General features: G+C 45.7%; 1 protein-coding gene and 1 long non-coding RNA gene across 26 annotated transcripts in view; one reads left to right on the top strand and one right to left on the bottom strand.

The window, feature by feature from the left end:
- NCOA1 (nuclear receptor coactivator 1) overlaps positions 1 to 27,547 on the top strand; it is a 353,482-nt gene that overhangs the window by 248,501 nt on the left and 77,434 nt on the right. For 24 of the 25 annotated variants that reach the window (XM_037893807.2, XM_037893795.2, XM_037893802.2 and 21 more), the window contains 2 exons: positions 11,420 to 11,514; positions 19,089 to 19,266. In XM_037893807.2, coding sequence (XP_037749735.1) covers positions 11,420 to 11,514; positions 19,089 to 19,266 — 273 coding nt within the window. Of the gene's footprint in view, positions 1 to 11,419; positions 11,515 to 13,057; positions 13,196 to 19,088; positions 19,267 to 27,547 lie in introns of those variants that run through there. The other variant, XM_037893819.2, reaches the window with a different exon arrangement.
- LOC122464886 lies at positions 13,167 to 26,112 on the bottom strand. Its single transcript, XR_006289287.1, has 3 exons — positions 25,666 to 26,112; positions 18,606 to 18,702; positions 13,167 to 15,734 (listed from the first exon to the last, which is right to left on the bottom strand). It is a non-coding gene; the product is annotated as an uncharacterized LOC122464886 (long non-coding RNA).

The raw sequence follows: 27,547 nt of genomic DNA, 5'->3' as shown, positions 1-27,547 counted from the left end.
TTTACTTCAGACCATTTCTCCAGTTTGTCCAGATCATTTTGAATTTTAATCCTGTCCTCCAAAGCACTTGCAACCCCTCCCAGCTTGATATTGTCTATGCCGTTATCTAAATAATTGATGAAGATATTGAACAGAACCAGACCCCTGCGGGACCCCACTCAATATGCCCATCTAGCTTGACTGTGAACCACTGATAACTACTCTCTGGGAATGGTTTTCCAACCAGTTATGTACCCACTTTATAGTAGCTCCATCTAAGTTGTATTTCCCTAGTTTGTTTATGAGAAGGTCACTCAAGACTAAAAAAAAGCCTTACTAACGTCAAGATATACCACATCTACCACTTCCTGCCCCTATCATTTTATGATCACATTCATCTTAGCTGCTTTACACTTTCAAATTCTCAACCAGATCCTTCCTGTTTGTCAAAATCAAATCTAGAACAGCCTCTCCCCTAGTAGCTTTCTACACCTTCTGAAATAAAATATTGTCTCCAGTACATTCCAAGAACTTGTCTGATGATCTGTGCCCTGGCATGTTATTTTCCCAACAGATGTCTGGGTAGCTGAAGTCCCCCTTCACCACCAAGTCCTGTGCTTTCGATGATTTTGTTAGTTGTTTAAAAAAAACTCATCCATCTCTTCTTCCTGGTTAGGTGGTCTGTAGTAGACCCCACCATGACATCACCCTTATTTTTTTACCCCTTTTTCCCAGAGACTTTCAACGAGTCTGTCTCCTATTTCCATCTCAACCTCAGTCCAAGTGTATGCATTTTTAATATATAAGGCAACACCTCCTCCCTTTTTTTCCTGCCTCTTTCCTGAGCAAGCTGTACCCTTCTATACCAATATTCCAGTTATGCATATTTCATAGTTGTTTATTAACTAGCTTTCAAGTTCTTCCTGCTTATTCCCCATACTTCTCGCATTAGTATACAGACATCTAAGATACTGATTTGATTCTCTCTCCCCCCCTGCCCTCCCCCCCACCCCCGTTCTGTCTTCTCTCCCTTATCTCTGCAATAACAGCCCATGCTCCCCCCAGATTCTGACCCTTCTCCTGGGTCTCCATGTTTTTGACTTACCTGTGGGCTTTGGTCACCTGCCCCTGTTGAACCTAGTGTAAAGCCCTCCTCACTAGGTTAGCCAGTCTGTATCCAAATATGCTCTTCCTCTTCCTTGATAGGTGGACCCCGTCTCTGCTTACCAGTCCTTCTTCCCAGAACAACATCCCATGGTCAAGGAATCCGAACCCTCCTGGCGACACCATCACCCAGCCAGGCATTCACCTCCAGGAAGCTTCTGTCTCTGCCTGAGCCCCTACCCTTGACCAGAAGGATCGAAGAGAGCACCATTTGCACCCCAGCTCCCTCACCCTTACTTCCAGAGCCCTGTAGTCACTTCTGATCTGCTCAGGGTCATACCTCGCGGCATCATTAGTGCCCACATGGATGAGTAGCATGGGGTAGCAGTTAGAGGGCCGGATGATCTTCGACAATCCCACCCTAATGCCTCGGAGACAGGCCCCTGGCAGACAGCATACCTCCTGGGATCCTATGTCAGGGTGACAGATGGGTGCCTCCGTCCCCCTCAGAATAGAGTCACCAACCACCATTACTCTGTTTCCTCTTGGGAGTAGTGGCTGCAATCCTCCCAGCCTTGGGGGTACATGGCTTCTTCGCCTCCACCTTTGGGGGTGATTCCTCATCTCTTGTTGCCAGGGCATCATAACGGTTGTTCATCACTGTGGTAACCAGCAGCCAGTGACCTCCCTGTGTGACAGAGCCATATCCTCCTCCCCTGGTGGCGTGACAGCAGTCCTCTCTAGCTGGATAGCTTCCGCAGCCTTGGACGTCTCCATATGAGTACTCTCAATGAATTCCTCATGGGCATGGATGCTCTTCAACCTAGCCACTTCCTCCTGCAGCTCTCCCGCCTGCTTCCTGAGAGATTCCACCAGCAGGCACATTTCACACTGGATGGTCATAAGTACGGCCATACTGGATCAGACCAAAGGTCCATCTAGCCCAGTATCTTATCTTCAGACTGCAGCCAATGCCAGGTGCCCCAGAGAGAGAGAGTTAATAACATCAACTAATGTTCCAATAAGAACATAGGAAAGACCATACTGGGTCAGACCAAAGGTCCATCTAGCCCAGTGTACTGTCTTCTGACAGTGGCCAATGCCAGGTGCCCCAGAGGGAATGAACAGAACAGGTCATCATCAAGTGATTCCCCCCTACTATCAGCTTCTGATAAACAGAGGCTAGGGACACCATCCCTGCCCATCCTGTCTAATAGCCATTGATGATCCTATCCTCCATGAATTTATCTAGTTCTTTTTTGACCCTTGTTATGGTCTTGGCCTTCACAACATCCTCTGGCAAGGAGTTCCACAAGTTGATTGTGTGTTGTGTGAAAAAATACTTCCTTTTGTTTGTTTTAAACCTGCTCCCCCAAGCCTGGCTTTCTGAGAGTGGGAATGCAGGCCACAATCTTTTCAAATCCACACCAAGGTCTGGGTAGAGGCATCCAGGATCAGGTTCTTTGTCTGGATCCAGATGCAGGTGAAGGAGACAGGAGCAGTGTTGCCACTTGCAATGCAGCCCTTCCTAACCATAGTGATTATATTACGACTCCCTCTTACAAACTCCTTCTCAACCTCCCTTGTTTGCTAGCTTCCCTTTGGCGCTTAGCCTTTGGCTCTTCAGGCTTCTCTTCTAGATCTGTCCCACCCTCTCATTAATCACGCAGGGGGAGGGTGATCACAAGGCTAATTGAGTCTGATCAGGATGATCATGCTGGGAAATCAGACAAGTCCATAAACTCAGCCCTATCCACTGATGTGTCTACCTGGAAGGAAGCAGGCTTCTGACAATGACCTAACTCTATGCGCAAGTGAACCCACTTCCTTTGCTTATTTTTTTCATATGTAATGTTTTTTGAGGCAGACCTCTCAATGCAGAGGGTCTAACCCAGTTCCTAAGACTGACTGCAATGTACTGTCTCTTTTGGTGAACTGAAAAAAAGCCACAGAAAGGGGAAAGTGTTGTGTTCTTCCCCTTCCTCCATTTATAAATGCCCTTCTATTTGATCATCCAAAACTGCTGTTTAGTAAAATAACAGCCTCACTGCTCTCAACTCATCTATCAAATTCTGGTTGCAGGAGAGGAGCTATGTAATAGAGATCTGATGATATAAGCACAGGATCCTCATAACAAAAGGGGACTCAAGCGCTTACCTTTCCTAAAATCCAGGGGGAAATGCCATAGTTAAGACTGCTGCCCATCCTCACACCAGATATTGCCCTAGTTTGTTGTTCACTCATTTCCCCACCCCATTTGGTTGCACCATGCTGTTGCAGCAGATTGCCATCCCGTTGTCAGCCCTTGAAGAGTGGCACCTAGCCAGGAATGTTTATTTTTATTTCAGTAGGCTCCTGCTCCCTTTCCACTGCTGAATGCTGGAGTTGATACTATGCCCCTTTTCCACTGCATCAAACGCAGCATAGGTGAGACAGAGCCTCAGTTCTGACGGGATGTGAGAGGAGAATAACCTGGCTGGGAACACTGAAGGCGGCTGGGGTGCTCTGTCTGGTCGTGTGGAAAAGTTCCCCCTCCACTGTGGAAAATCTGTTCCCACTGACTTGCTCTGCTATCTCTTCCTTGAGCATGTGTGCTGATCTCCTCCCCTGCCTGACATGCATTACAGCATCCAAGCATCCATTCCCTCTTGCAGTGCCTGGCCAAATTCAGGGCTAGCTTTGGCCTCTCTGAGGATCCTGACCCCATTCACTTTGGACACCATCATTAGGGCTCCGTGTCTGTCACGGAGGTCACCGAAGTCACAGATTCCGTGACTTTCTGCGACCTCCATGACTTCTTCAGGAGCCAGTGTGGCTGACCCCAGGGCCGCCCAAGCAGCTGGCCCCCAGAACAGCCACTTCAGTTGCTGCTGCAGCGGCCCTGGGGACAGCCACACCAGCCATTGCTCCGACAGTCCCCAGCAGCAACCCCAGGGTGGCTGGAGCAGCCGCGGTCTGCTGGCCCCGGCAGCAGTCCCCAGACGGTTGGAGCAGTCACAGTCTGCTGGCCCCAGCAGTGGTCCCCGGCCAACTAACCGGAGAAGCCGTGGTCCCCAGCAGCTGGTGCTGCTGGTCCTGGGTGCTCCCCTCAGCAGCCATGCCCTTTTCTCCCCCAGCAGCGCTGGCTGATCTTTGTAGTGTAGATGGTACCTAGGATGTCTTTTACTGTAATTACTGATTAACTGAATCCTAAATTACTCAGTATTATTGGTGTGCTGTTGTTACTGCTTTTTATGCTGACCAGTATTGCCTCATAGCTTTCTTGTGCTCCCAGTGTCTGTCTGTATCTACCTCTTGTCTCTTTTTTTAATACTTAGATTGTGGGCTCTTTGCATAAGGGACCATTTTTGTGTCATGTTTGTACAGCGCCTAGCACAGTGGGATCCTTCTTCATGACTGGGGCCCTGTGTGCTACCACAATGTAAATAATCACCCAAAGTGTCAGGTGGAACTCGAGGACAAGCAGCTGTAGGGGAACATTTTGGTGCCCTCCACTGCAAAATGTAGGCGAGGTTTCTGCCTGTCACCAGAACGTTTCTCAGAACAGCAGAGCTGCCAGTGATTTTAGTGTAATGCGAACAGGAGAGGGGAATGAGACTAATGGGTTAAGGTGAAAACCAGGGGTTTGTTGTAATGTATTCCTTTCATATCTCCGAGGCTTCTCGAGATGAAAAGCTAAAGAGCTGCATTTAATGAAATTTTGCATTTAAGCCCATTAACTTAAGTGCTTGGTTGGGATGCACTGACACTTCGACTGGAAGAATTCTGTGTATGCCACCCTGGAAAAGGTGAGCAGGTGCTTTAATTGATACTTCTACTTTCGCTGAGACACCCAAGAATGCCTGATGACTCCAAACTAGGGAAGGAAAAGGCTTGCGCACAGTTGAGATGGCAAAATGGTGCCTCGTTCTGTCAGCTAATCCTTTTGAATAATAGGCTTGGAACTGGCGTATGAAACTATTTTGCTAAAGTGGGAGGATTCCACAACGCAGTTAAAGGATTAGATTTGGAAGCCAGCACATTACCCCTAAGTATATGAATTAGTTAGGAGTGGAAAGAACATCTCTCATGCCGTTCAGTATTAAGAGCTTCGGGCTCTGCCACAGGCTGCTTGAGAGACCCTGGGCAGGTCACGTCTCTCTCTGCCTTGGTTCTCCCCTGTAAAATGGAGGAGATGATGCATCACACACCCCCATGTTTGTTTTCATGGTAAATTCAGCAACCCTTGTAAAATGCTTTGAGATCTTCAGTCAGCAGACGCTATGGAAGTGTTTTAAATATTATTGGTATTACAATAGCTCCTCAAGGCACTAACCTGAGACTGGGGCTTTGTTGTGCTAGACATATGCATAGCGAGAGTCCGTGCTCCAGGGAGCTTACAGTCTAGATAGATAAGGCAGCGGCAAAGGGTGGGAGGAAGGAAGTTTGATATTCCGCACTTTACACATAAGGCATTGGGACCCAGAAAGATGAAGTGACTTGCTCAAGGTCACACAGGGAGTCTGTGGCAAAGCCAGGAATGTTCATTGTTCAGGTCTTCTGGCTTGCAGTCCCACACTGTACACACAAGGCCACCAACAAGGTCTTAAACTCAACGTTCCTCTCTAAGGATGAAGTATTTGTTTTCTAGTGGTGAAGTCACAAAAGCATGGAGATGGCACATACCATAAGGCTGGTTTTTATAGAATCACAGAAATGCAGGTCTCGTCCATCCCCTCGCACTAAGGCAGGGTCAGCGTTTCCAAAGGTGCCCAGTGCCCACCTAAATTTTGTGAAGGAATCCTACCTATGTGCACAAAATGGGCCCTTGAGAGTATGTCTGCCCTGCAATAAAACACCCGCGGCTGGCCCATGTCAGCAGGCTTGGGCTGCAGGGCTATGAAACTGCAGTGTAGACATTTGGGCTCAGGCTTCAGCCTGGACTCTGGGACCCCGGGAGCTCTAAAGCCCAAGCCTGAGTTAGTCGCCATAGGCCATGTAGACATACCGGTAGTGTGTGGATACTTGTTTTGGTGCCCAAGTGTCTCCGTGGGGGTGTGGCTGGTTGTGATGCACTGCCAGCGCGCATGTTGCTGTACAGAATATGTAAGAGAGAAGCTCCTTGCCCCCCAAGGAGCTGATAGTCCAAGAAGGCAAACAGATCACCCTTTGGGAGTTTTTTGTGTATAGCCCTGCTTAGAGAGGTGGATCAAGACTGGCAGGCTGCTGCCCTGAGGAGGAGGGACTGGAAGAACGAGGTGATTGGGTGGAAGCCTACATTTGAGGAGTACGGTGTGACGAGGTAAAATGCAAGGCATGCACGTACCGGCATGGTGGCTTTTTTCTGAAAACTAGGCCCAGCATGTGCTAGAGCGTTCGAATGTTAATCTTTTCTCCTTCCATGTTGTTTTGAAATTCGAGATAGTTATTTAAAAGGCTTTGCCTGATCTCTTGGACACTTTCTGTGCTCAGAGAGGGCTTTGTTTCTGGAAGTGGGTCTGCCTTTCACAGGCTATCGGGAGGGGAAGGTGATCTGATTTTTTTTTACTGGGTCACCCACAATGGTCAGTTCCACATGTCATGTCGTTGCATCCGAGCGATGGAAGCTGTTGTCTGGAATGCAGGCAGGAATCAGTGTTGTCTTATCATTGATCCTACATTACTATTATTAATTTATTATTTGTATTCAAGTTGCACCTACAGGTCACAGCCAAGATCTGACACAAGTTGTGCCAGGTGCTGTACAAACCATAGTGACAGTACCTCCCAGATAAACTGCTATTGAAATACAAGACAGACAAAGGGTGTTATGGGCAACAGAGGCACGGAGGTCAGTGGCAGAACTAGGAACAGAACCCAGGTCTCGAGTCCCAGTCCAGTGCTCTATCCACTGGAATATGCTGAGTCTCCTAAGAATGCCATTGATTATGAATGAGTGCTGAGCAACTGGCAATTCCACATCTGTTCCTCCTAAAAAATTGTCTTACAGGTTTGAGTTAAGAGAACAAAGCAGGAAAATATTTGCTCAGAGGATCCTATAAAAAATCCCATAATGATGAGGGTATGGGGAATATGTGTATGTGAAAGGACACATTTGTAGTTTCTGTAATGTGGTTTGAACTTGCTCTTCATTCATATCATTAGATCTAAGCACAAGTGAATCACAGTATTAATCTGATGCCTGTGGTAAATGTTGGGTTGAATTAGACACTTCCCCAAAAAACTGTAAATGCAATTTAGCTTTTGCTTACAGACAAGTCATGGAAACAATCCTCTGTTCAGTGCAAGGATAGTGTGGAGATGAATGTCGGAGCAGAGAGCATAACAGGCCACAAGCATCTGTATGTTGAGAGTGTCAGTGTTGCTCAGTGGAGATGTGTTAGACTGTGGAGTAGTCTCCTAAGGAAGTGGGGGAAGTCCCATAGCTTGGGAATTTTACAAGAGATGGAACAAAACTCTAGAAAATGTGCTGTAGGGAAGGTTTCTCCATTGGCTCCTAGAGATGGATTGGATGGGCCAAATAGGTTTCTTCTGTCCATCCATCTGTGCTAGCCAAAAGCTGGGACTGGACAACAGGGGATGGGTCATTTGATAAATTGCCCTGTTCTGTTCATTCCCTTGGAAGCATCTGGCACCGGCTGCTGTCGGAAGACAGGATTCTGGGCTGGATGGATCATCGGTCTGACCCAATATGGCCATTCTTATGTTCTCATCTATACAGGTACTTTTATGGCCCTGGTTACAACAGCAGTTGAGCATCTCAAGTATGTATAGATTGATCTCATCACAAAGGCGTACGTGTCAGAGCCAGGAATTCACCTAGATCTCCCAAGTTCCAGTCCAGTTCCTTACCCCCAAGGCCATTCTTCTAGGTCTATTGTCTGTGATTCTCACTCCAGCATTTTTCAGAACTCAGCCTTGATCCTGCAAGACTGCTGTATTCAGGGCTCCCACTGAAGTCAGGGGGAGTTCTGCACACAGGAGGTCTGCAGCATCAAGCCTTTGCTGAGGATGCTAATCTTTAGGTTCTGTGGGAAAAGAGGCTTCCCTATCAGTGGAGTGAGCACAGTACACAGAATACAGTGGAGTTGGTCTAGGGAGTTTTGCTTTGTTTAAAGTAGCCATAGAAAAATACCTGGTTACTATGTATGTCTGTTCCTGAGGGGGCTGATCCTGTTCCTTCCAATGCCAGCACTGCATGGGATTGGGCCCTAGGTTTTTTTCTGAGCTATATCTGCTTAGTTGCCTGGCAAAAGCAAGTATTTTTACTCCTTCCTGCACTGCAGAGCCAGCCTAACTGCAGAGAGGCAGGCTGTATCCTATTGTGCCTCGCACATCATCCACCAAATTGCCAGCTGAATCATGATCCCAGGATTTTTATCGTTGCTGACGGTTGGTGATGATGCAGAAAGAACACAGCTTTGTTTTCAGCTATCAGGCAGAGTTTGCAACTCTGGCACTTGGGGAGAATTTTGTAAATGGTGCAAATTTGATAGAAGAGTCACTGAGGAAGGGATTGTGACACCAGAGAGATTCTGTATTTAGAGTCGTTTTCTGATAGCCACAAGGAGTTCTTTTGATTAGTAGCTATTCATAAATTGCAATGAGCAACAGTAAATTGTGCCGGTGAAGGAGGCATGCATGTCTGCAGCTTGCCCTTCCAAATTATTTGTCCCCCTGATGTTCCAAGACTCCCAGTCTCTATTTTGCTTCTTATGCAGCCGTCGATTTCCCCCACCTGTGTTTTACCCTTTTAAAAAATTGTCCTTTATTCTTTCCATTGAAATGTAGCAGGTGATGCTCTAAATGAGTCCCAGAATCCTTAGTGCAAGTTCCAAAGAAGATGCACAGCAACCAGTGTCTAGTGATTGTGATGGACATGGGAGGATGTGAATTCTCTGACTTCCATCAGGAAGAGCTACAAGAGCAAAGACACTCCCTGCCCCCAAAAGTTTACAATCTAAAATGTCCCTTTCTTCCATTTGCTAAATAGCACCAGAAGAACAAAGTAATGCTATTGCTAAGTAAAGTACAGTTGTCCCTTCTAGGTATTACTGTCTTGGACAAGGCCAGTGTCCCTCTCTTGCTTCTGTTGCATGAAAAATTATTCCACCCTAAGCAAAACTTGAGATCTATTTAGGGATTTTACACTAGATCTATTCAAAGTTTTTTATAGCTCACGGTTTTTCTGGACTATTGATACACGGGAAACTCACCATGTACAATGGGTTTGAACTATTTTAGTTGGTTCTTTATTAAATGTGCTAAGAGTGCAGGAAAGGGGCAAGGGGGTTAGAATAGGTTTTGGATGCCTGTCTGGAGTCTCCCATTGGTAACCAAGTTCTTTATCATGAGACTGTATTACAGCTGTGTGAACAATTGAGGGAACCGGGATTGTGAAGGGTGAGATGTCTGTTCCATAAAGCTCTCATCCCACTCCTTATGGGGATTATAGATGGTGGATTTGGGAAGGACCTCCTAGGATACCTAGTTAGTCCATGTCTGGGATACGTCTCTGTACTAAACTCCTATGTCTTTAATCTGGTCTATTCTTGAATGTTTCTGATAAGTATCCCAACGTTCTTTGAGTCCCTAGCAAAGGAATCCAACAACATATCCTTGCTGTTGGAGATGTGTAGCTAATTTGCCATTTGCCTACTTTGAGACACTTCTGCTTTTCTGAATATTGTTGGTCTCTCTGTACTTTCCATCTATACAGTCCTTTCTAATTGGGCATGGCCTGTGCATCTGAGGCCTTGTCCCACCAGCTGCTTTGACACCAGCTCTGACATCCATTGACACCTAGCCCTCTGGGGAGCATTCAGGCTTTAGGGATCAGACCTGTAGATAAGGTGCAACTAACTAACTTCTTCCCAACTTGGAACCTTACCATTTCTCATCCCTCTCTTTGCCCCTTCACTGGCTTCCCTTGGCCCTCTACCTTACATGAGAGCTCCTTGTGCCCTCTTCAAAGCCCTACCCTCTCTAGCTCCCACCTTTCTCTCTGTTCTCTTCTCTATTGCACTCAAGCCACATGACTAGCCATCCTCGTAGTTTCGTACTCCTGCTCCTGGTAGTTCCCTAGCCTGGAACATCTCCTCCCTGACTATGGAGCTAGAGCTTATATGGCCTCCATCACTGTAGTGTCTGAGCACCTCACCATCATTAACAGTATTTATCCTCACAACTCCCCTGTGAAATAGGGAGGTGCTGTTATCCACATGTGGCACTGCTCACGCAGGGAGTATGAGGCAGTGCCAAGAATTGAACCCAGCGCTCCTGATTCCAGTCCAGTGCCTGAACCACAAAATAATCCTTCTGATCCAACTCCATACTCTCCTCTTTCAAACCCCTCCTCAAAACTCCCTTCATTCCCAAGGCCAGTCAGCTCCTGACTCAGCCACAGGGGTGGTGAAGAGAGTGCCAGGGGAGAGTAACCAAATAAACTTGAAACCACCTCACTTTCGTGGCTGACTTACTGTAGTCACTTGCCTTGTCCCATTCCCCTCCCCCCCTCCCCCCATTGTCTGATAACAGATGATAAACTCTTTGGAGTAAGGTTCTTGTCTGATTATTCGCTTGTAACGCAGCTAGCATCCTTGGAGTCTAGTTCAGTAATGAGGTCTGCCACCCAGATTTTAAACTGAGCCATAATACTCAAAATAAAACTCTCACACACAGCTCTGACTTTTCTCTGTCTCACGCAGGGCTATGTCGAAAACTTTACTAAAACCTAGTGGTCTGCTTTCTAGAGGTGCTGGGTACCGGCAGCTCCCATTCAACTCCGTCCTAGGCGCTTGGCACTTCTGCAAATCAGGCCACCTATACATCATAGCTACGTCTTTGTCTTCTGAGCCTGTGCTGCTTGTGTCAAAGCAGGCTATCTGGTTTCTTCCGGCACAGTCTGTTCTTTGTGAACTCCTGCTGCCGATTGCTCATCGAGATGCTGTCAGATCTTACAGATCAATTATTTGCTGAAACATTTTAGCCCATACTAAGGCTGAGCTGACTAGTCCTCTTTCAAAAGCTTGATGTTTTTCAGTCTTCCTCTTTAAAATGGTGTGAGTGGTTCCTCAATTTCCTCTGAACCCAGGGAGGGGAGGAAGGGGTGATCTAGCTAATACAGACATTTTCCTACAATTGGAAATGGCGTTTTCTTTTCTCACATTGCTTCCCCTTCTATACAGTGAAAGGGGCACAGATCAAAATACAGAAGTCACTTCAGTGCTTTCAGTTTGTTGCTTCACTGGGACAATGGATATTAAACAATAGTCAATGTTTTGTTGCTAATCAGTCGCTTTTCAGTGGTAAAAAGTTGGTTCTTTTCAACTAAAACATGTCCTTTCCCTTACTGCAGAGAAGACAGCTGATGATGACGTCCAGAAGTCTGACATCTCATCCAGCAGCCAAGGAGTGATCGAAAAGGAATCTCTGGGACCTCTTCTCCTGGAAGTAGGTGCTCTATTACAATCAGTAACACCACCAGTCTTTTCGTATTTGAAATCTGAGGTCGTTTTAATTAATCGCTGACTAAGAAAGTAAAATACAGAATAGTAGGAAAACACAGTCCCAATCAGGTTGTTCCAAGGCTAGATTATCCCTCGCTAAAGCTGCGGGTAGCCCACTTTTGTCCCCCAGTTCAGCTTATCCCTTAAGCATGGGAATCCTAGCCCTATCAGCAACGCACTTAAGCACATGCTTAAGTCCCACTGAAATTAAAGCAACTGAAGCATGCGCTTAAGTGCTTTGCATGAATCAGAGCCATAGTGAGCAACGTCTTAATACTGGTTTAAAGGTGCTATACTTATGCCTGCCTACCTCTGTGTAGTTATTTCATTCTTTCCACTTAGCCTGAGTAGCATTGTGGGGGGACACAGTATGACTGAGGAGCCATCGTTCAACTGAGCAAGTTGAAAGCAGTGTGCTTTGGGAGAAAACTTCACTTTCAACCACACTGACCTAAGTCACCAGTTAGACAGGTTGTCTTGTTAACTGCCAGGGGTGCTGAAGATTTGCTAGCCCTTTCTGGTTCCAGCGTTCTTAAATGTGTGCTAGTAAACTTCCTCCTCCCAGCCAATGCATGAGAAAACAAGAGTTAAAGGCAGGAAGAATGAATACTGAGTGCAAAGCAGTGAATTGGAGTGGGCCATTAAAACGCAACAGCATTAAATAGTCCCATTTTGAGGGCATCAGGAGCTACCAGATCATTTAGTCTGACCATCTGTATAACACATGCCAATAAACGCCACCCAGCCGCTTCCACGCCAACGCCAACAACCAGAATTACAGCCTTCAGGAGGCTAAACTGTTGCATGCCATGGCAGAGAGCAGACGAGACCTGTTGAGTTTAGTGTGTGGATGCCAGTGGTCTGGGATAGTCAGGAGGTCAGTCTAGATCAGTGGTTTTCAACCTGTGGTCCACTATGTCTAAAATTTCCAAAGGGGTCTGCACCTCCATTCAAAATTTGTAGGGGTCTGCAAATGGAAAAAGGGTGAAAACCTCTGGCCTAGCTGATCTGGTGGTCTCTTCTGGCCTTAAACACTGACTATGACCAACGGAACCAATGCCTGGGGCCTTTCTGTGACAGGGAAGTAAGTGAGATATACCACAGTGATCCTAGCAAATGACCTACACTTTGTGCTGCAGAGGGGAAGGTGGGGGCTGTGCTAACTAGATCTGTGTAACATGAAATATGGTGAAGTGTGATGGTATGGGACTGACAAAAAGCTCTTTTCTTGGCATGAAGTGGATGCAATTGCCAAAGTGGTTCTTATGTTTTTACTAATTGATAAAGAGACATATTGGCTACTGTAAAGGGCTGACAGTGCTAAATCATGATTGCCCATGTCTGCTTACTAGCAGGAGAATCTGGGGCAATAGGAGCACTTTTATAGCAAATGAAGCTACCGAGGAATGATCAAAGGTTCACTACAGACAAAATTAATGCCTAGGTGAGAACGTATTTGAACTGAAAGGAAGGATCTGATTTGTGAAGAGAATTAAAGCCATCTGCCTGAAATATGTGGCCAGAGCTAACTGAGAGTTGTCTGCTCAGCAAAGGAGGTGCTGTCTAAAGGAAGCAAAAAAGCAGAAGTGGCATTAGAGAGAAAACAACATTGAACAATGGAAACAGTGAGTGAGAAGAGTGAAAAAATATAAAAAAGGGGGGGTGGGCAAGATTGTTCTGAGAAAGGTGGCAGTTCCTCAAGAGTAATATAGAGCTTGGGCTACAGTAAGAGAGTTGTGCATCCTGCTAGAGTAATGGAGGATTGAACTCTACAACTGGGAAGAAGCCAGAGGAGGTGACTTTCCAGGAGAGTGGGCTGCCTAAGAGGCATCAATAAATTTGCAGCATACCCAAAATTTTGTAGAGCAACCCCTGGAAAGTCACCCCCGGATGTAGCTCTCATAAATTGGAAATCAGGGGTCAATTTAAGACCCTAGTACAGTTTAAGAAGACTTTTATTCCAGAGCTGCTAGGCCTAGCCAATAGCTCTCTATAGGGGTTGAAAAAATTGGGTGCTTATCTGGGATGGGGAGTTAATTAGATCAGCTTGCCCATGGCTGAGAATACGGCGCCATGCTCATAGTTTAGCTTTAATAGGTCATTCCTGCAGGGAATTAAAACAAAGGTGTGTTGTGGCTCTGTTAAGTTCTGCTTTGTGAAGAATTCATTATACACAGTGTGCTAAAAATATCTAACAGTTATGCAGAAGGAAGGATAGTTTTGTAACTTGAGATCCCATACAACCAACATGCAAAACACTAATAGATGGGTGAATTGCTCTGGAGTACAAAGCCGCCTTCTGACACCAGACCTCCAACACCATTAATTTGGTAATTTACATTGGCCCTAGCCAATGCACGTTGAGATCACGGAGGCTACATGCTGTTATTTACATGTATCATCAACATAAGTCAAATCACATATTTATCTCTGGCTTCCAGAGCCAGTGTCAGATTGTATTTGTATTCTAGCCCTGGGCGCCTTTAACGGTCACTTAGGTCTGGCTCCTGCGCAGTGCGTCTGTGGAGTGTTGCAAGGATAAGAGCAAGGTGGTGAGCAGGACCAAGAGAGCAGGGAATCTTTTTGCTGCATTAATCTGAGTGCCAGGTTACTCCTTCCTAGTAGCAGGTTTGAGGCCTAAGAGGGGAAGCATGTAGCTTATCCCTCATTAACCCGAGGATCCTTGCACTTCAACCCAGGTTCTCCCAGACACACCGTGTCCCCTTTCATATCCTACCGTACCTTGTGTTCCTGTGATTAAGAGAGCAGGTATTCAGAGGGCTTGAGAGCTTCAGTGTAAAGCGGGGGTTCTCAAACTGGGGGTTGGGACCCCTCAGGGGGTCACGAGGTTATTACTTGGGGGGGGGGGGTGTCGTGAGCTGTCAACCTCCACCCCAAAGTTTGAGAGCCACTGGTGTAGAGGATGATGCCTAAAGTGGAACCTTACATGTGCCCCTATCTATCTGCCATTTGCACTTGGGCTGGAGTGCAGCAGTTATGGTGCATCATCTAAGGGCTTGCAGGATCAAGGCTTTAATACTTAAGATGATGCCTGGATGTGTAGCTCGAATTTCTTTTCAATATATTCAGCACATTGGCATCCCTCACCCCCGTCAGGGGCCAAGCATCACCTGTCTTGCAGCACTAGGTTGCAAGTTGGGGTAATGCTCATGCTGTTAGCCGCTCAGAGAGAGGTTTTTCTGGTAAGGTGAGGGTAGGGGCTGTGGCTGCACTAGGGGGTGAGGAGTGCTAGATATTCCTGCCACAAGGCTGTAGCAAAGCAAATTCCTCCCCTCCTGTCCTCAGACTACTCCCTTTAGAGGTGTTAGGCCCTTTCCTGCCGCCAGGCACTGCTATTCATGTTGGAGAGGAGGAAAGGCTCCTTCTCTCCAACCCAGCATAGCTTAGGCTCATGAGATCTATTAATGGGACTTTTTTTTAGAGTCCTTTACAAACCTTAACTAATGCCTATATCCCACCCTGTGAGGTAGCTGAATGTTGCAACCTCTGTTTTACACATGGGGAAACAGAGGCACGGGGCATTGTGAGAACATATTAGTTAATTTTTGTGAAACACTCTGGAAACACTCCCCATCTGTGCTCAGTAGTTATTAGTATTATTAATGGTGACTGTTTTGGTGCTCCCAATAAATGATCTCGCTGAGGAATGGCTTCAGATCCTGCTTATATTGAGGCAACTATGAAGAGTTTAGTTTTCTGTCACAACTGATCAGGAGAAGCAGTTTTAGGTTCCAGTAGGTTCCTAAGCAACATTCAGATTCAGCCGTCTGAAAATGTTCCTGAGGTGACTCCCATCCCCACCTGCTTGTCGTTTGCTGTTTCCTTTAACTCTTGGGATACGAGAGCTTGCTGCTCAGAAGGACCCAAATCCTAGCTATTATGCCCCAAAGTAAAGAGGTCTATTTACTGTAACTTGCAGGGCCATAGTACATGCTTAAGCAAATGTACTGATATTTGATCCTCAGCAAAGGAGCCACAGAGTTCGTGACATACTTCATTACCATTAGAGTCCTTTAGCTAATCACAACACAGATCATCTTTGTGGTTTTTCCTTTCTTACTGCCGGTTGTGCTTTAGATAATCTGTGCTCTTGGGTCAGTTCACCAGACACCACCCGTAGACAGCAAGGAGCCTTCTATGCACCTAAAAGAGGATGAAGAACAGCCCATTACTGGAGGGGGGGATCAAAGCAAAATGAAAGGACAGTGCAAACAGAGAAAATTTGTAATTATGTCAGACCACTTGAAGTGATCTATTATCTCTATTATGGTAGTGAGATCAGGGTCCCATTGTGCTAGGAGCTGTACAAACCCAAAATGAGAGAGAGTCCCTGCTTTAAAGAGAAGGACTTGCGTGTCCGCTGTTAGTCATTCAGAGTTGCAGGCACTCAGCTACTGTAGTGATGAGGGCCATGGAAATACTAAAATAGGCTATGCATCAGGATTGGGAACCATGGGGTCACCTGCATGCTGTGTTTTGATTTCCATTCTATATTAAGGCCACAGTCCCTTCCTGTCATCTCACAAACCTTTTGCTGCATTCCTAGACCTTCTGAGCTGGGTACCAGATCAGTTGCCACTTACCTGGACTTCTTCCATTAAGGAGTTAACTTGCTACTGTGCAGCATGTTCACTAGAAGACCGCACCAGTGTAGGTTTTAAATGTTGATATTCCTGATCTTCTCCACAGAACGTAATGCTTGGGCTAGTGACATCTTACTGGGTAGTCTTTGTGTTCTAGGATTGTCTTGGGGCTAAATTGCAAGGACTAGGAGTCAGCAGATCTGGGTTGTAATTTTCCGCTTTGCTATGGATGGAGTTCCTGTGCCCCTTTGGGAAAATCTGTCTGTAATTCTGTTTTCCTGTGGGGGATAATACGATTTCCCTGCTTCACAAACAATTAGCTCATTAATGTTTGTTAAAGCACTTTTACAGCCTCAAATAGAAGTGGCTACAGAGACAAATTATTTATTGGTTAGGTTTTCTGCTGTTTGGGACCAGATCCATCCCTCGTCATGGTTCACAAGCTCCACGATCAACAGTGCTGATACACCAAGTATTTGTAAACCCCAGAGTAGCATTTGCTCAGTGTTGCTAAGTTAGGAGTGAGTTCCGTTACCCCACATGAGTTTTAGTTCAGTAGCCTCTTCCTTCTGCAAAGCACCCTGGAGTACTGCGTGCAGAGAGCACTAGTTAGAAACCTTGTCTTGTACTTTCCTGCAGGGCTTGGATCCAAGGCCCCCCTGCTTTCTTAGTTTCCCTCAAAAAAATTTTTAGTGTTTTATTGGCCTCTGATTAGGATGCTCACAAGGGAGGCATGGGCTCCTCTCCTAATTTCCGGAAATGGATTATTCAGCACCAGTTACATGCTGGTTAGACATCAGTCCGACTGTGTTAATGGAGCCGTGATTGATTTACACCCAAGCTCAAACCATTTGTTAGGTGCTGATTCATTCTGTTTCTTTAGCTGCTCTTATTTCCCATCTGTTTTATTCATGCTGTTCTTTACTAAATACTTTAGAATAACTGGATCAGCTTTGTTACTGGGTGTGTGATGGGGGGTGGATGGAGGAAATATCACGATGTACTTGAAAAGGAGGGCAGTTAGGGAGTAAAGTTTAATGCAGGGCTCTCGGACAAACCCATTTGACTCTTCTACAGGAGTCTGTTTCTTCTGTGGGAGCATGAAGTGCAAAAGCTGGTTGCTTGGCAACAGGCAACAGCTGTGAAAAAGGAAAATTGTGGTTGATCTGCCAGAGCAAATTTTGACAGAGTTTCTTTAAAAAAAAAAAAAAAAAAAAAAAAGTCTTCCTGTTCTTGCATGTTGCTCTATGGCAAACCTGATTTCCAGAAAATGTATTAAATGGAAATCAGAGACTGTGTAGCAACATAACTCACTTCAGGCTTCACAAGACAATAAAATTATATGGCATATGTTTGGTGGAGAAAGGGGATAGAATGTTGCTGCGTATAGGGGAGGGGAGGTGTATGTAAAATATAAAATCCTGGTTTTGTCCAGGGAGGGATAGCTTGGGGCGGGGAGGGATAGCTCAGTGGTTTGAGCATTGGCCTGCTAAACCCAGGGTTGTGAGTTCAATCCTTGAGGGGGCCATTTAGGGATGGGGCAAAAATTGGGGATTGGTCCTGCTTTGAGCAGGGGGTTGGACTAGATGACCTCCTGAGGTCCCTTCCAACCGTGATATTCTGTGAATACAAGTCCCGGATTCTACAGTCTGATCCCTGGACTTATGTGCCCTGTGCAGTGCTATGGCTCCACACCAGCACCAGGGGCCTGCCCACATGGATTCAGTTGCAGGATCAGGGCTTGTGTTAGGGCGCTTGCTGTTAATTACTAAAGATGGCATTAACTTAGGCTCCAGGTAGGTAAAAATCAAATCCTACTGACATTTAGCACCTCTAAATTATCAATCTGCCTCTCCCAGGGCTTCTTCCAGAAACAGTGGAGTCCCCTACACTGGGCATTTCCATGTTGATAGAAAGAGTTTCCCCCTCATGAACAGTACCACAGGAGTAAATAAGGACTTGACCCTGGTCCCATTAAACTCAATGGCAAAACTCCCACTGGTTTTAATAGTGCAAGATTGGCCCCCTGTTTGCAGATATTCTGTTTCAGTGTGGTTGCAGGGCTTGGGCTGGATTTGCCAGTTGTTTCCCAGGAACATGAAAAATGTGTTATTCAGCATCTTGCAGACTATCTTTTAGTTCTCAGGCCCTGATTCAGCAAAGCAAGCATTTGCTTGACCTGCTTGCTTTACTGAATCAGGGCCTCACTGACAATCTGACTCTTCAAAGAGGATTGTTTGCTACTAGCTATTATGCCCCAAAGTAAAGAGATCTATTTACTGTAGTTGGCAGAGCCATAGTACATGCTTAAGCAAATGTACTGATATTTGATCCTCAGCAAAGGAGCCACAGAGTTTGTGAAATATTTCATTACAAGTAGAGCCCTTTGGCTTCTACACTTAGATCTTCTTTGTGGTTATTCCTTTCTTACCGTCAAATGGATATAGCTGGTCATGCTTTAGATAATCTGTGCTCTTGGGTCAGCTCACCAGACACCACCCACAGACAGCAAGGAGCCTTCCACACATCTAAAAGAGGATGAACAACAACCCATTATTGGGGGTGGGGGGAAAGCAAAATGAAAGGACAGTGCAAGCAGAGAAAAATGTTAATTATGTCAGACCACTTGAAGTGATCTATTATCTCTATTATGGTAGTGAGATCAGGGTCCCATTGTGCTAGGTGCTGTACAAACCCAAAATGAGAGAGTGTCCCTGCTTTGAAGAGTTTATAGTCTAAATAGACAAGAGTGGGAGGGGGAAACAGTTGCAGAGAAGCAAAGTTACCTGCCCAGGCTCACAGAGCAGGTCAGTGGAATAGAACCCTGGTCTCCTGACTCCCAATCCAGCGCTTTACCTTCTGGAGCATGCTGCTCTTACACTGACTGCATTTTTATTTCCTCTGGACATTGCAGGCGCTGGATGGCTTTTTCTTCGTTGTGAATCGTGAGGGGAGGATTGTGTTTGTGTCCGAGAATGTGACCAGCTACCTGGGTTATAACCAGGAGGAGCTCATGAATACCAGTGTCTACAGTATCCTGCATGTAGGGGATCATGCGGAATTTGTCAAGAATTTGCTGCCAAAGTCTCTAGGTAAGAAGCGGATGGGTTTTTCCTTCTTTATTTCAAAGAAAAATGGGATTTGCGCCGTGTTTTCCTGATGAAGCAACTAAACAGCTGGTGTCAGATTGTTAATGGCCTGTCCATGTCTTTATAACACAACAGTCACTGTGTTACCTAAAGTGGAGAAGTGTAACCTCTCTGTGCTTTGGAGTCTTGTGTTGTGAGACTAGATGCATTAATATATATATAGCACTCTGAGATCTTCAGATGCAAGCCATTGTAGAATTGCAAAGTGCTGAAATCATGTCAGATGTTTACAGTATTTATTTTTTGGCATTTGAAGAACAGTGTATAAAACGCTGTTGTTCTTACAATTAAGTTAATTCTGTAATGACTGAGATTTTGGTATACCTAACTGCACACTGGAACTTGGAGAGCTGTACAAACCAGTTAACTACATAAAGAAATAAAGCAGGTGTATATTTCTGTCTCAGCTCTCAGGGTCCGATCCATCAACTTTTGCACAATGAGAATCTCCCTACTATAATAGAAATTCATATTAACTTTTTGTAAAGAATGTTCTTCCTGTTGGCTGTCAGAGCCTTTTCTCTCTGCTTTCTGCTACTGATGCAACTTCTGCATAGATCAGAATAGCTCATGGGTTGTGGAACAACAAAACTTTCTGGGGCTTTGTGTGTTAAATAAATTGTCTACTGGGAGTTGAGTGCATGCAGTGCACACTTGAGAACACTAGAGGGCAGTGTGAGAAGGTCATCTGGAGAGCGAATAACTGGAGGACGTTTGGGTTTTGAGGGCTAGTGTAAAGAATCCTGTTTAATCCTATCGACTGCCTGCTCACTTGCCAAAATGCCTGTCGCTTAATCTGTATTTAAGCTCATTTTTAAAATAATATGCTTACTCTATGTGCAATCATGTAACTCCCAGTAAGAACCTCTATTGGCTACTCAGCCAGAAACCTCAACTAACTTTATTAAACACACAGCTTAAAAAGCTTTGACTTTAAAGGCATGTTGTTAAAGCAGATATGCCAAAAATGTGCCCTGCCTCTTGAATTCTGGGGCTTTTTAGTAGGTTTCAGGCACGTGGCAACAAACACAAAGAATAGGCTATGTTTTGGTTTGTTGTAGGATCAGTACACAGTTGGTTTTAGTCAAATGAATTGTTTCAGCCCTCAGATCAATGCCTTGTTCAAGGTAGGTCAAGTCTGTGGCTTATCCACCTTGCCCACATTCTGCTGTTTTGATAATATAATGTCTAGTTGGCAGCCAGTATCAAGCGGAGTGCTCCAGGGGTCGGTCTGGGGGCCGGTTTTGTTCAACATCTTCATTAATGATCTGGAGATGGGACGGACTGCACCCTCAGCAAGTTCGCAGATGACATTAAACTGGGGGGAGAGGTAGAGACGCTGTAGGGTAGGGATAGGGTCCAGAGTGACCTAGATAAATTGGAGGATTGGGCCAAAAGAAATCTGATGAAGTTCAACAAGGACAAGTGCAGAGTCCTGCACTTAGGAGGAAAGAATCCCATGCACCGCTACAGGCTGGGGACCAACTGGCTAAGTGGCAGTTCTGCAGAAAAGGACCTGGGGATTACAGTGGATGAGAAGCTGTGACGTGATTGGAGTAACAGAGACTTGGTGGGATAACTCACATGACTGGAGTACAGTCATGGATGGTTATAAACTGTTTAGGAAGGACAGGCAGGGCAGAAAAGGTGGGGGAGTAGCACTGTATGTAAGGGAGCAGTATGACTGCTCAGAGCTCCGGTACGAAACTGTGGAAAAACCTGAGTGTCTCTGGATTAAGTTTAGAAGTGTGTGCAACAAGAGTGATGTAGTGGTGGGAGTCTGCTATAGACCACCGGACCAGGGGGATGAGGTGGATGAGGCTTTCTTCCGGCAACTCACGGAAGCTACTAGATCGCATGCCCTGATTCTCATGGGTGACTTTAATTTTCCTGATATCTGCTGGGAGAGCAATACAGCGGTGCATAGACAATCCAGGAAGTTTTTGGAAAGCGTAGGGGACAATTTCCTGGTGCAAGTGCTAGGGGAGCCAACTAGGGGGGGCGCTTTTCTTGACCTGCTGCTCACAAACCAGGTAGAATTAGTGGGGGAAGCAAAAGTGGATGGGAATCTGGGAGGCAGTGACCATGAGTTGGTTGAGTTCAGGATCCTGACGCAGGGAAGGAAGGTAAGCAGCAGGATACGGACCCTGGACTTCAGGAAAGCAGACTTCGACTCCCTCAGGGAACAGATGGCCAGGATCCCCTGGGGGACTAACATGAAGGGGAAGGGAGTCCAGGAGAGCTGGCTGTATTTCAAGGAATCCCTGTTGAGGTTACAGGGACAAACCATCCCGATGAGTCGAAAGAATAGTAAATATGGCAGGCGACCAGCTTGGCTTAATGGTGAAATCCTAGCGGATCTTAAACATAAAAAAGAAGCTTACAAGAAGTGGAAGGTTGGACATATGACCAGGGAAGAGTATAAAAATATTGCTCGGGCATGTAGGAAAGATATCAGGAGAGCCAAATCGCACCTGGAGCTGCAGCTAGCAAGAGATGTCAAGAGTAACAAGAAGGGTTTCTTCAGGTATGTTGGCAACAAGAAGAAAGCCAAGGAAAGTGTGGGCCCCTTACTGAATGAGGAAGGCAACCTAGTGACAGAGGATGTGGAAAAAGCTAATGTACTCAATGCTTTTTTTGCCTCTGTTTTCACTAACAAGGTCAGCTCCCAGACTGCTGCGCGGGGCATCACAAAATGGGGAAGAGATGGCCAGCCCTCTGTAGAGATAGAGGTGGTTAGGGACTATTTAGAAAAGCTGGACGTGCACAAGTCCATGGGGCCGGACGAATTGCATCCGAGAGTGCTGAAGGAATTGGCGGCTGTGATTGCAGAGCCCTTGGCCATTATCTTTGAAAACTCGTGGCGAACGGGGGAAGTCCCGGATGACTGGAAAAAGGCTAATGTAGTGCCCATCTTTAAAAAAGGGAAGAAGGAGGATCCTGGGAACTACAGGCCAGTCAGCCTCACCTCAGTCCCTGGAAAAATCATGGAGCAGGTCCTCAAAGAATCAATCCTGAAGCACTTAGAGGAGAGGAAAGTGATCAGGAACAGTCAGCATGGATTCACCAAGGGAAGGTCATGCCTGACTAATCTAATCGCCTTTTATGATGAGATTACTGGTTCTGTGGATGAAGGGAAAGCAGTGGATGTATTGTTTCTTGACTTTAGCAAAGCTTTTGACACGGTCTCCCACAGCATTCTTGTCAGCAAGTTAAGGAAGTATGGGCTGGATGAATGCACTATAAGGTGGGTAGAAAGCTGGCTAGATTGTCGGGCTCAACGGGTAGTGATCAATGGCTCCATGTCTAGTTGGCAGCCGGTGTCAAGTGGAGTGCCCCAGGGGTCGGTCCTGGGGCCGGTTTTGTTCAATATCTTCATAAATGATCTGGAGGATGGTGTGGATTGCACTCTCAGCAAATTTGCGGATGATACTAAACTGGGAGGAGTGGTAGATACGCTGGAGGGGAGGGATAGGATACAGAAGGACCTAGACAAATTGGAGGATTGGGCCAAAAGAAATCTGATGAGGTTCAATAAGGATAAGTGCAGGGTCCTGCACTTAGGACGGAAGAACCCAATGCACCGCTACAGACTAGGGACCGAATGGCTAGGCAGCAGTTCTGCGGAAAAGGACCTAGGGGTGACAGTGGACGAGAAGCTGGATATGAGTCAGCAGTGTGCCCTTGTTGCCAAGAAGGCCAATGGCATTTTGGGATGTATAAGTAGGGGCATAGCGAGCAGATCGAGGGACGTGATCGTTCCCCTCTATTCGACACTGGTGAGGCCTCATCTGGAGTACTGTGTCCAGTTTTGGGCCCCACACTACAAGAAGGATGTGGATAAATTGGAAAGAGTCCAGCGAAGGGCAACAAAAATGATTAGGGGTCTAGAGCACATGACTTATGAGGAGAGGCTGAGGGAGCTGGGATTGTTTAGTCTGCAGAAGAGAAGAATGAGGGGGGATTTGATAGCTGCTTTCAACTACCTGAAAGGGGGTTCCAAAGAGGATGGCTCTAGACTGTTCTCAATGGTAGCAGATGACAGAACGAGGAGTAATGGTCTCAAGTTGCAATGGGGGAGGTTTAGATTGGATATTAGGAAAAACTTTTTCACTAAGAGGGTGGTGAAACACTGGAATGCGTTACCTAGGGAGGTGGTAGAATCTCCTTCCTTACAGGTTTTTAAGGTCAGGCTTGACAAAGCCCTGGCTGGGATGATTTAACTGGGACTTGGTCCTGCTTTGAGCAGGGGGTTGGACTAGATGACCTTCTGGGGTCCCTTCCAACCCTGATATTCTATGATTCTATGATTCTATGATAAGCTGTATATGAGTCAACAGTATGCTCTTGTTGCCAAGAAGGCTAACGGCATATTGGGCCGCATTAGTAGGAGCGTTGCCAGCAGATTGAGGGAAGTGATTAGTCCCCTCTATTCGGCACTGGTGAGGCCTCATCTGGAGTATTGCGTCCAGTTTTGGGTGTCCCACTACAGAAAGGATGTGGACAAATTGGAGAGAGTTCAGCAGAGGACAATGGAAATTATTAGGGGGCTGGGGCCCATGACTTATGAGGAGAGGCTGAGGGAACTGGGCTTATTTAATCTGCAGAAGAAAAGAATGAGGGGAGATTTGATAGCAGACTTCAACTACCTGAAGGGGGGTTCCAAAGAGGATGGAGCTCAGCTGTTCTCAGTGGTGGCAGATGACCGAACAAAGAGCAATGGTCTCAAGTTGCAGTGGGGGAGGTCTAGGTTGGATATTAGGAAACACTATTTCACTAGGAGGGTGGTGAAGCACTGGAATGGGTTACCTAGGGAGGTGGTGGAATCTCCATCCTTGGAGGTTTTTAAGGCCCAGCTTGACAAAGCCCTGGCTGGGATGATTTAGTTGGTGTTGGTCCTGCTTTGAGCAGGGGGTTGGACTAGATGACCTCCTGAGGTCTCTTCCAACCCTAATCTTCTATGATTCTATATCTGAGTTAGGGCCTATTAGATAAACCCTTATAAATTCACAGACCACTGGCCTGGACAGCTGTTGGAGCCAATACCGTCTTTCAGGTCCACACAGTTGTCTGTTCATGCTAAACAGTGTGGAATTCATGTTCTGTAGCAAAAATACCTCCGTGTGCCAAGCAGTGTATTTAAAACAAAGGATGAATTGGAGAGGGTTGGTTGGGCCTCAGGAAGGTCTTTCCCATTTTCTTCTCCCACCCCTTGGTATTTTCCCCAAGGCCCAGGGAGGTTGTGTATAGCCTCTTAATAACTCAGCAAGCATCTGCCAGAGGGGGTTTGCTACAGTTCACGAGGGCTTGTTTTCACTAATGAGTTAACAGGAGTTATAGCTCCACTGTTCCTGTTAGCTCAACCCCCATCAACACACACAAACCTGTCACTCATGCGTAGTGGTGGTAATAAGGTGAGTTGGCTGTCAAGTCTTGGGGTATAGGGCAGACCTCGAATGAGCTTCACTCAAGAGCTGCTGACTCAAGTTATCAGCATGTGGAAGCAGGCGTAGAGACTAAGGCGTTGTCTGCTAACATAGTTACACCATGGTAGTTAAAGTGTGTTTTTAAACTAGTTAAAGCAATCCAATCCCCTGTGTGGATGCTTTTAAATTGGTTTAAAACTGCCTTATGTTGATTTAGCTTAATTTAGTAAGGAATTAATTTAAGCTGAGTGACCTATATGCCAAAACAGCTAGACAAGTTTTTCTCATTTGGGATGTGTTTTTTGTTTTGTTTTTTTTCCAGTTGGACTTGAGTTAGGAGTTAAATTGCCGGGTCTTAGACTACAGTGAATTTTTACAGCTGAGTTATAACCCATCTAAAATAGTGGTTGATAATAAAACCATTGACACGACTGTAACTACGGAATTCTAGAATGTGTCCCTATGAAAAAACCACTTCCAAGAAAAAAACACTGGAAGCTTTTTCATTGCTATGTGATAGACTGCAAGCAGGCCACCATAGGCTCTGCAGCAGGTGCTGTATCGAACTGTAAATAGCACAATTAGCAGTTACTTTCTGACTGATTCCAGAGGGAGGCCTCAGTGTACCATAAAAGCAATATGAGCATGACTTTCCATCAGCCACGTGAGTGCTTCAGCAAGAAGTAAGGATGAAAGGTGCGCCTATGCAGAGGGCCAGCTCAAGGCCTGTGCACTTCATAAGTCCTCAGAACATCATTTAAGGATAATGAAAGCACAAGGCTGGAAGTCAGGAAATCATCTCAGCTCTGCCACTGAATCACTGTGACACCTTGGAGCAAAGTCACTACACATCTTTGTGTCAGTTTCCCTGTCTGTAAAAGGGCGGTGGTGGTGGTGGTGGGGTAGTGATACTTACCTCCCAAGGGTGTTCCAAGGATTAATTCATTAACGTTTGCATACTAACTCGCACGATAGGGTGCTTATCTCAGTTGGTTGATTCTAGATGATATAATACAAATAATAAATAATAACAAGAATGAGATTTCAATCCGCATATTGGTTTCATGTGCTGGTGTGTTTGGTGAGTTCCCCATTCTTTTGTGGTGTTTAGCAATTCCTGTCAGAGCTTGCGGTGCCTGGTCTAGAGTCTTACCTAAAAGGGAATCAAACAAATAACACAGAGAACTCTCTTCCCTTGGATTCAGTACTTACCAGTCATGATTCTGGCATAAGAACTGACATACTGGGTCAGACAAATGGTCCATCCAGCCCGGTATCCTGTCTTCCGACAGTGGCCGGTGCCAGATGCTTCCGAGGCAATGAACAGAACAGGGCAGTTATCTAGTGATCTAGCAGTCAGAGGCTTAGGGACACCCACAGCATGGAGTTCATCTGTGACCATCTTGGCTAATAGCCCATTGATGGACCTGTCCTTTATGAACTTGGTTAATTATTTTTTGAACCCAGTTGTAGTTTTGGCCTTCACAGCATCCCCTGGCAATGAGTTCCATAGATTAACTCTGCACTCTATGCAGCAGTACTTCCTTTTGTTTGTTTTAAACCTACTGCCTATTAATTTCATTGGATGACGACTGGTTCTTGTGTTATGTGAAGGGGTAACTACCACTTCCTTATTCACTTTCTTCCCACCAGTCATGATTTTACAGACCTCTGTCATATCCCCCCTTAGGCACCTCTTTTCCAAACTGAACAGTTCTAGTCTTTTTAATTTCTCCTCATATGGAAGCTGTTCCATACCCATAATCATTTTTGTTTTCCTTCTCTGTACTTTTTCTAATAGATCTTTTTTGAAATGGAGCAACAAGAACTGCACACACTATTCAAGGGGTGGGTGTATCATGCATTTATGTATTGGGATTATGATATTTTCTGTTTTATTATCTAGCCCTTTCCTAATGGTTCCTAACGTTCTGTTAGCCTTTTCAGCTGTCACTGCACACTGAACAGATGTTTTCAGAGAATTATCCACAATGACTCTAAGATCTCATTCTTGAGTGGTAACAGCTAATTTAGACCCTATCATTTTGTATGTAGCGTTGGGATTATGTTTCCAGTGTGCATTACTTTGCATTTATCAACGCTGAATTTCATCTGCTATTTTGTTGCCCAGTCATCCAGTTTTGCGAGATCCCTTTGTAACTCTTTGCAGACTGCTTTGGACTTAACTATCTTGAGTAATTTTGTATTGTCTGCAAACTTTGCCACCTCACTGTATACCCCATTTTCCAGATCATTTATGAATATATTGAACAGCACTGGTCCCAGTACAGATCCTTGGGGGACCTTGCTATTTACTTCTCTCCACTGTGAAAACTGACCATTTATTCCTACCCTGTGTTCCCTATCTTTTAACCAGCTACTTATCCCTGAGAGGACCTTTCCTCTTATCCCATGACTGCTTACTTTGCTTAAGAGCCTTTGGTGAAGGACCTTGCCAAAGGCATTCCAAGTACATAGGTACATAGGGTCAGGTTTTCGAGAGCTCAGAACGCATTGTGACACTTGGGGGGCAGATTTTGAGAGCTCAGTATGCTGAGTGCATGTTGGGAGCTGAGCTCTCTGGAAAACCTGGCCATTTGTTTTGGGCACTGAACTCTTCTAACCGTCTGGCCCTGATCATAGATGACAAATGTTTTTGAAAATCTGGCTTTTGTGCTCAGCAGGTGCTACTTCGCTATAGGTAATTGTGTAGAGTCCTGTTAGCACTGTTAAGCCACCGTCTTACTTGGGCTGTCAATAGTTAATTTTCTCATTTAGTGTAAGTTTAGCTTAGCATT

This window comes from Chelonia mydas, chromosome 3, assembly GCF_015237465.2.
Source record: "Chelonia mydas isolate rCheMyd1 chromosome 3, rCheMyd1.pri.v2, whole genome shotgun sequence".
Lineage (NCBI taxonomy): Eukaryota > Metazoa > Chordata > Testudines > Cheloniidae > Chelonia > Chelonia mydas.
Note: the sequence above shows the minus strand (reverse complement) of the source record. Positions and strands in the feature narration are given on the sequence as shown.